General features: G+C 39.8%; 2 protein-coding genes across 2 annotated transcripts; one reads left to right on the top strand and one right to left on the bottom strand.

Annotated features, from left to right (window-relative positions):
• Positions 1–4,485: 4,485 nt before the first annotated feature.
• Positions 4,486–5,215, bottom strand: LOC139421265 (hemoglobin subunit alpha-1-like). Its single transcript, XM_071171966.1, has 3 exons — positions 5,121–5,215; positions 4,804–5,011; positions 4,486–4,614 (listed from the first exon to the last, which is right to left on the bottom strand). The coding sequence occupies exons 1-3, from the start codon at positions 5,213–5,215 to the stop codon at positions 4,486–4,488; spliced, it is 432 nt and encodes a 143-aa protein (XP_071028067.1).
• A 1,276-nt stretch (positions 5,216–6,491) lies between these two features.
• LOC139421264 (hemoglobin subunit beta-like) lies at positions 6,492–7,393 on the top strand. Its single transcript, XM_071171965.1, has 3 exons — positions 6,492–6,583; positions 6,819–7,041; positions 7,265–7,393. The coding sequence occupies exons 1-3, from the start codon at positions 6,492–6,494 to the stop codon at positions 7,391–7,393; spliced, it is 444 nt and encodes a 147-aa protein (XP_071028066.1).
• Positions 7,394–9,368: the final 1,975 nt, after the last annotated feature.

Raw genomic sequence — 9,368 nt, 5'->3', positions numbered from 1 at the left:
TCGTCTCTGTGTGTGTTTCTAGTAACAGTCGAAACTGGACCAATCTCTCTGATTAGAATAAGGCCTTCTTGAATCTTCAATACAACGTGGATGATACTGTCATTTATAATACATTCCAAGACAATGTTCTTCTGCCCTTACATAGGCTATTAGCCTAATCCGTGAAACTAATAATCATAATCACAATCACTTCTGCAGTGGGTATTGAACAGGACCTTGCACGCAATTAACGTTTGGAAAGGAGTTTGAATAGAGCATTTCTCGAGCCAGCTGTAGCCTAATTGTGCATGATTTGACCAACAGAGCGCGCTGTTGCATTTAGGGTATTTGTAGATTTCTTGGGCACGCCGCGCACGCTGTCATGTCTGCAGCAGACCAGCAGAGGACGCTGGTAAATTGTATTTGTGTTGGAGACCAAACTATTGTTTCCCCAATTTCCCTCAAAAACAACAAAAACAAAATCATCAAAAGGGCAGACTTTGGCAAATAACCCAAATCCACTGCGCAATGCTTAGGCTGCCAAAAACCCCTTCTCAAAATCAAATCGCCTGCTGCCAATGCCATCAACATTATAAACACTGGAATCTGGTGTATTAATTACCTCATGCATTAGAAATGTTCCATTACGATTTCCAATTGTATGCCTATTGTATGTGACATAGGCCTATTGTATGTGACACAGGCCTATTGTATGTGACACAGGCCTATTGTATGTGACACAGGCCTATTGTATGTGACACAGGCCTATTGTATGTGACATAGGCCTATTGTATGTGACATAGGCTTATTGTATGTGACATAGGCCTATTGTATGTGACATAGGCCTATGTGACATAGGCCTATTGTATGTGACATAGGCCTATTGTATGTGACATAGGCCTATGTGACATAGGCCTATTGTATGTGACATAGGCCTATTGTATGTGACATAGGCCTATTGTATGTGACATAGGCCTATTGTATGTGACATAGGCCTATTGTAAACTAAAGTTGTAAGTTATTAACACGTTCGTCTTGATTTGGCTATGTCGCGAAGAATATAGATTTTGCCTCCGAAGAATCAATCATATTTTACATTTTGACACAGTTGACCCCATTGATTGATTGGTTTTGATTGATTTACTGGTCTATTGATATGATGTCGATTTTAAAAAGTTATGTGAAATTACGAAATGTACCTTCATTGTGATACAAACATTTGTTTAAATAAGTGAAACTAACGCATTGATGAAATTGAGACTGTATGGCCAATGAATGCCCCATGTATGGCCCATGGTACAAACAGGATAATGACAATCAGCATGACTTTCTTACAAAAAGGTCAAATGTTCAGAATGTGCCTAATATATATGCTATTAATAGCCAATTGACCTCAAACAAGGAAAGTGACTCTGATGTCGTAGGGCATACTATCCCGGAAATATTCTCTGAATCGAAGTACATGCATACCATCCCAGTGCCACGCTAACTGAGCGACTAGGGTGGAACCAGAACACAATGATAAAACTGACGCATGTTTCCTTTGAGATAAGCAGAGACAAAGATAGATGCCCTTTCTCAATATGCACCCCACCTCTTGTTAGAGCACCAAATCGTCCAAATATGAGCTCACTGCTAGACAAGTTTAAATTCACATTATTTCCAATTGTGTGTTCGTTTTATAGGCCTATATACAGTACCAGTCAAACGTTTGGACACACCTACTCATTCAAGGGTTTTTATTTATTTTTACAATTTTGTAGAATAATAGTGAAGACATAAACTATGAAATAACACATATGCAATCATGTAGTAACGAAAAAAGTGTTAAACAAATCAAAATATATTTTATATTTGAGATTCCTCAAAGTAGCCACCCTTGTGGCATGGTAGGGGTGATGTACAGATGATAGCCCTATTTAAATGACCAAGCCCATATTCTGTCAAGAACAGCTCAAACAAGCAAAGATAATAAACAGCCCATCATTACTTTAAGACACAAAGGTCAATCAATGTGGAACATTTCCAGAACTTTGAAAGTTTCCTCATGTGCAGTCGCAAAAACCATCAAGTGCTGCGCATGTGTAGATCCCAACGTGAAGTATGGAGGAGGATGTGTGGGGTTGCTTTGCTGGTGACACTGTTTGTGATTCAGATTTAAAGGCACACTTAACCGTCATGGCTACCACAGCATTCTGCAGCAATATACCATCCCATCTGGTTTTGGCTTAGTGGGACTATCATTTGTTTTTCAACAGGAAAATGACCCAACACACCTCCAGGCTGTGTAAGGGCTAGTTGAACAAGAAGGAAAGTGATGGAGTGCTGCATCAGATGACCTGGCCTCCACCAAATTGAGATGGATTGGGATGAGTTGGACCGCAGAGGGAAGGAAAAGCAGCCAACAAGTGCTTAGTATGTATGGGAATTGCTTCAAGACTGTTGGAAAAGCATTCCAGGTGAAGCTGTATGAGTGAATGTGACAGGTAGCCTAGTGGTTAGAGTGTTGGGCCAGTATCCAAAAGGTTGCTGTATCGAATCCCCGATCTGTCGTTCTGCCCCTGAACAAGGCAGTTAACCCACTGTTCCCCGGTAGGCTGTCATTGTAAATAATAATTTGTTCTTAACTTACTATTTGAAGAATCTCAAATATAAAATATATTTTGGGATTTGTTTAACACTTTTTTTGGTTGCAACATGATTCCATATGTGTTATTTCATAGTTTTGCTGTCTTCACTATTATTCTACAATGTAGGAAAATAGTAAAAATATAGAAAAACTCTTGAATGTGTAGGCGTGTCCAAACTTTTGACTGATACTGTTTATGCAAATTCTGCCTACCTGAGGCAACATGATTGACTACGTTACTTTTCCTACGGTAGTGTATTAGAAAAGAAGGAACGTTTTGATATAATTACTATAACATAATACTGATGAATGTATTGATTATTCAGTTGATTAGAATTCGTTGCTGCTTGTGATATTTGACCAAATATACTCTCTCTCGTGACCCCAGCGTCAAAGAGAGGTTTCTCAATCTCACTTAGGCCAAAGGCATAAGAGTTCAAGTAGGCTTGGCTACATTTTCTAATGGCTCCTATTTTACTGCCCCATTAAACAGAATAAAGTGAAGAGCATGGACGTGTGCTCAACAATATATTTTATTATTCATACAAAATGTCTTCTATAATAAAATGTATATGTGTATTCCACTATAGAACATGTCTTTAGTTGTACTGTCTGCCTAGAGCAGAGATGACCACGGTCAGGAACTTCTGCCAGGCCGCTTGGACGTCTGGCGTGAAGCCGCGCCTCATCTGGGAGGCCAGAACAACCGTGAGGCAGTCGCCCAGCAGCTGGGAGAAGGAAACGATTGAAACGTTAATCATTTATTTGCAACAGCAGTATCCTCTTTGTCAGGAATTGTGAAAAACTGAGTTTAAATGTATTTGGCTAAGGTGTATGTAAACTTCCGACTTCAACTGTACATCGATTTTGAGAATTAATAATATATACCCATTGATTCTTAAAGAATATAACTTGTAAAGACCTCATGAGCTCAGTTCAACTGTCGTACCCAATCAGAACCCAATATATAAGCTTGTTTTACTCTTTTACTCTGATTGCAAACAAATTAAATGTAAACAGACACTGCATAGCCTCAAAACATTGGTTAAAACTATAATTTTGATATCATGGATAGTCAGTCCTTGCATCCATAGCTCTGTCTACGATTTTGAGAGTGGTCACATATCTCTATGCCCATCCCTCAGCTTTTTACCAAAACAGACCATGACTACTTTGTCATTGTTTCAATTAAGGATTCTAGCTTTATCCAGATCAACATGAGATACATTTTTGTTTATTAATAACAATAAATCAGTTAGTCAAAAGAACCCTATAAAATACTAAATACATTTATAAGAGGCACCTCATGTCCTTGACAACTTTGAGTTTAGGAAATTGTATTTTATAAATACTATCAATCCATTCATAATATGAACATAGTCCTTAATTAGCCTAATTATATAATATATATTACTTTGTTATATCAAATCGTTTTTTCCATGTTGTTTGTGTGTTCCTATGTCAAATAGTTTGTTAAATCTTGTTAATCAATAGCAAGTTCTAAGCAAGCCATTTGATTGATCTATAGGCTACTATTTCAACTTTGTTCCCCTTCTCTGATTTCATTTATTTACTTCTAAACTTTTACTGCTAACTTCTCTAAGGACCGCTTTGTGTGGAAATGTTTTGCATATAGTTTCCATTTTCTTTATTAATACCTTTTTGACTTTCGATGTCTTTCAGACTTGCAAACAGCAACTTATGTAATCATATCAGGTCCTGTGCTCTACAAAACAACTAATTAAAAACCAAAGTAAAGACCAAAAAACGTAATTATGTGCGTTTTAACATTTAATTATATTTTAGAACAATACAGAGCTGAGCACAGTGCTGATCAATGCTGCAATCCGTCTGGTCTGATGCCTTCTGTCCACATCTTATCGGTACTTCTCAGACAGAGCCCGGCCCACCGCTGCCAGGAACTTGTCCATGGCCACATGAGCTTCGGGGTTGAAATCATTGGGGAACAAGATAGCCAGCACCACCAAGATGTTGTGGGACAGGATCTACAGGACGAAAGGAATGAACATTATTAGTACGCTACATGTTTTAATAGAATATTTTATTTAATAATCTACGTTGTCCATTTTACTGTAAAGAGTACCCGATATATTTTAAATGCATTTTAACGATACATTTTCATTTGGTGTCAACGGTAAACAAATTATTATAAATAATGCTGTGACTGTCCTGACCTTGAAGTTGGCGGGATCGACACGCAGCTTGAAGGCATGCAGCTCGCTGAGGGCGAGGAGACCTGCGCTGATGTCGTCGATGCTGGCCACGGCTAAACTGATGCCTCCCATGATGGTCCCACCGTGCTTCCTGACTGGGGCAGAGCCGGGGCTCAGGTCCTTCCAGTGGGAGAAGTAGGTCTTGGTCTGGGGGTACACAACCAGCGTCCTGCACCGGAAGAAAAAAAACATGTCAAGAAAGATGGTATGCTAACACAAAAACAGTCTACATTTTTCTTCAAAAACAGCTATAATATTAGCAGCATGACAGCCATTACCTAGACAGAGCATCGCAGCCGATGTCCTCAGCTTTGCCGGCCACCTTAGCCCAGAAGGCCTTGACCATTTTCTTGTCCTTAGGGGTGAGACTCATGGTTGTAGTTAAAGACGATGCTGGAGTAGAAGTTCAGTGATGAGCTCTTACAAACCAATACTTTTTATATTAGCCGCGAGCCCCACCCAATGCAGACCCACCTCCAAGATAAACAAGATACAACATGCCTTTTGTTAATGTTCAATAGGCACAATCCCCCTCAAGTTATTACACTTCACTGCTTATTTTACTGGACAAAAAGTTGGTACAATCCTCCATACAAGACTTACAAAGACATTGTTAGCACCTTCTGAGCAGCACACAATATCAAACATAAAACACACAGGGTAGAGATGGATAAAAAATATATAGATATATACATGATTATGACAGTCATTGAAGTCTACGAAGTTTTTAATATTAGAGATGTGTTGAGAGGTTTTTTAATGCTGGTAGTTTTCACAAGGGAGTCAGTAATTTCCATATTTTATTTCAGTACAAAATAATTCAATATTCGTTAATTTATTTATCACTCTGGCTTTATGGTATTTAACCAATAAAGATAAGTCTAATTGTATTGTCATTAGCTAAATTGCTTGTATCATAAGTAAGAAATAGAAGCCTGTATTCAGAAATATGGAGAAGTTGACAGTAGAGATGCATTACCCCCAAATAGATTGGAATAGTGCAACTATAAAAATTAATATTAAATGGGTTCGACCTTACTAGCACAGCAAGAACATAGAGGTGAAATATCAATTCATTTGTTTAGAAATGTATTACAAGGATAAAAAATATGTAATATCGTAGTAGGCTATTTCATATATCTTAGTAATATATTAATATCGTAGTTATATCTTACTAATATCTGACTATATGCATACACAGAGATAGTTGAAAAATGTTTCTCAGACAAAGTAATTGAATCCCCACCAAGTGTGATTAATGTGCAATAGGTCTATATCTTCAGATAGTAGGCATATTACATGTATTTCCATGTGTTGAGAATGGTATATTTCCCCACTATTTGGGGCTTATTTTTGTTAATATTTCTAATAATGTAATAATTGGTATGTAACCTAATACTTAAATTGATGATTTTAGGACAGTGTATTATTGTAAAATTGCTTTTAAACATGTATGGTAAACGGTAAAACTTCACATTATTATCTCAGTAAAATCTGTGACTTTTGGCTTATACAGCCCCTTACCATGACCCCACCCATCGCTGTCTTTAGGGAGGAGCGTCCCGATCCTTTTAAAAACGCTGCTCAAGCGAAGACAAAGTGTAAATGATTTGTTAGCCTCTGTGAAAGAAACTTCAACAGCTAGCAACATGGTTCAGTGGACAGACTTTGAGCGCGCCACCATTCAGAGCGTCTTCGAGAAGATGGACTACGATGACGTTGGGCCCGCGGCTCTTTCCAGGTAGTGCATTTAAAACTGTGGTCTACAAATTATTGGAATTAGTCATGTTATTATATTGTTATTATATTATTATGCGCTTGTTATTATGATTTTCAAGACGAAGTCGTACTTGAGACAGGCGCGTAATTAACGCGTAATTGACATCTCCAAATGACACATTAATTGATTTCCGTAAGATATGTGTGTATGCAGATATCACCTTTGTGTAATTCTTAACTGTTTATTATTTCTACAGATGTCTGGTTGTGTACCCCTGGACCCAGAGGTATTTCGGTAACTTTGGAAACCTGTACAACGCCGCTGCCATCCAGGGAAACCCAATGGTCGCCGCTCACGGAAAGACCGTCCTGCGCGGACTGGACCGGGCTGTCAAGAACATGGATGACATCAAGGCCACCTACGCAGAGCTGAGCGTGCTGCACTCCGAGAAACTGCGCGTGGATCCAGACAACTTCCGGGTAAATTGAAATGTTCTACTTCACACAAGGTACTTGCCTATCTATGGTGTGGCATAGATGGTGTGGCAGAATGCGTTTTCTTACAATGGTGTGGCAGAATACGTATTCTTACAATGGTGTGGCAGAATGCGTTTTCTTACAATGGTGTGGCAGAATGCGTTTTCTTACAATAGTGTGGCAGAATACGTTTTCTTACTTGTCCATTTGCATCTTTCTTTTGTAGCTGCTGGCTGACTGCCTTACTATTGTCGTTGCTGCGAGAATGGGTGCTGACTTCACCGCTGATGTCCAGGGCGCTTTCCAGAAGTTCCTGGCCGTCGTGGTGAGCTCCCTGGGCAGACAGTACCACTAGAGCCCCTCCACTCAGAGACCGACGACCACCAGAGTACCAACAAGCGCTGATCATTTGTTTAGAGGCACATGTTGTTCCTTCTACTAAAGCAAATAAAATCTTCCACAAATTAATATTTTTTTAATCTGTGCCTTATTTTCTTGCATGAACATCAATATGGTGGCACATATGCATTATGAACTAAGTGTGTAAATATTTCAACCTTGTTAATCAGATATGGATAATGTGCGATATACAAATATTTAGCAAATAACTAAAATATTTGCCAATTAACCACACTGACATGTTACATTAGCTGTGCATGAACTAACCAATGCAACTAATAAATACAACCGTGTGTTTAATGGTGCTTGAATTAATACTATGCGTTTAAATGATATCAGGACTGCAATGATTAATTCCTGATTCAACACACAATCGTCTAACTCAAAAGTTCAAGTAAACTTCTCATAACAGTTCTGGTATTCAATGTTAGGTTCATGTATTTGTGTGGCAAGAAATTGTTGAGTGATCGAGAGTTTAAACCTAGACTCCCAAGTTGCTACAGTTGAAGTCGGAAGAGTACATACACTTATGTTGGAGTCAATAAAACTAGTTTTTCAACCACTCCACAAATATCTTGTTAACAAACTATAGTTTTGGCCAGTCGGTTGGACATCTACTTTGTGCATGACACAAATCATTTTTCCAACAATTGTTTACAGACAGATTAGTTCACTTATAATTCACTGTATCACAATTCCAGTGGGTCAGAAGTTTACACTAAGTTGACTGTGCCTTTAAAGAGCTTGGAAAAATCCAGAAAATGATGTCATGGTTTTAGAAGCTTCTGATAGGCTAATTTACATAATTTGAGTCAATTGGATGTGTACCTGTGTATGGATTTCAAGGCCTACCTTCAAACTCAGTGCCTCTTTGCTTCACATCATAGGAAAATCCAAATAAATCAGCCAAGACCTCAGAAACAAAAATGTAGACCTCTACAAGTCTGGTTCATTCTTGGGAGCAATTTCCAAATGCCTGAATGTACCGCGTTCATCTGTACAAACAATAGTACGCAAGTATAAACACCATGGGACCATGCAGCCGTCATATAGTGTCACGTTCGTTATAATGAACGAACCAAGGCATAGCGTGGAATGCGTACAGTCTCTTATTTAAAAGAATGAACACCAAACTAACAAAATAACAAACAAACCTGAAGCTATACAATATAGTGCAGACAGGCAACTACACATAGACAAGATCCCACAAACTAAAGTGGGAAACAGGACTGCCTAAATATGATCCCCAAAACCCTAGACATACAACACTAGAGTACCTACCCTAGTCACACCCTGACCTAACCAAAATCTATAGACATACAACACTGTACCCCACCCCCCCAAAAGGTGCGGACTCCCGGCCACAAACCTGAACCTATAGGGGAGGGTCCAGGTTTTTAATTTTTTTATTTTACCTTTATTTTACTAGGCAAGTCAGTTAAGAACAAATTCTTATTTTCAATGACGGCCTAGGAACAGTGGGTTAACTGCCTGTTCAGGGGCAGAACAACAGATTTGTACCATGTCAGCTTGGGGATTCGAACTTGCAACCTTTTGGTTACTAGTCCAACGCTCTAACCACTAGGCTACCCTGCCGCCCCAGGTGGTCATCTACCTTCGGTGGCGGCTCTAGTTTTGGACGCAGCCCCCCATGGATCATCTCCGGAGGCTCTGGACTGCGGATCATCGCCAGAGGGGATCATCTCTGGAGACCCCGGACTGGGGACCGTCGCTGGAAACCCCGGACTGGGGACTGTTGCTGGAGACCCCAGACTGGGGACCGTCGCTGGAGGCCCCGGACTGCGGACCGTCGCTGGAAACCCCGGACTGGGGACCGTCGCTGGAGACAACGGACTGGGGACCGTCGCTGGAGGCCCCGGACTGTTGACCGTCGTTGGAGGCCCTTGACTGTGGCCCGTTGTTGGAGGTTC

Source organism: Oncorhynchus clarkii, chromosome 12 (genome assembly GCF_045791955.1).
Source record: "Oncorhynchus clarkii lewisi isolate Uvic-CL-2024 chromosome 12, UVic_Ocla_1.0, whole genome shotgun sequence".
Taxonomy (NCBI): Eukaryota; Metazoa; Chordata; class Actinopteri; order Salmoniformes; family Salmonidae; genus Oncorhynchus; species Oncorhynchus clarkii.
The sequence above is the reverse complement of the archived record's forward strand: the minus strand, read 5'-3'. Positions and strand labels throughout refer to the sequence as shown.

Bases quoted from the DNA above. Each gene is read 5' to 3' on its own strand.
- LOC139421265 (XM_071171966.1), bottom strand. From the start codon at position 5,215: ATGAGTCTCACCCCTAAGGACAAGAAAATGGTCAAGGCCTTCTGGGCT. The intron at 5,012-5,120 runs GTAATGGCTGTC...CTTCCGGTGCAG, and splicing joins GGCTGCGATGCTCTGTCTAG to GACGCTGGTTGTGTACCCCC. The intron at 4,615-4,803 runs GTCAGGACAGTC...TTCGTCCTGTAG, and splicing joins TCGATCCCGCCAACTTCAAG to ATCCTGTCCCACAACATCTT.
- LOC139421264 (XM_071171965.1), top strand. From the start codon at position 6,492: ATGGTTCAGTGGACAGACTTTGAGCGCGCCACCATTCAGAGCGTCTTC. The intron at 6,584-6,818 runs GTAGTGCATTTA...TTATTTCTACAG, and splicing joins GGGCCCGCGGCTCTTTCCAG to ATGTCTGGTTGTGTACCCCT. The intron at 7,042-7,264 runs GTAAATTGAAAT...TTTCTTTTGTAG, and splicing joins TGGATCCAGACAACTTCCGG to CTGCTGGCTGACTGCCTTAC.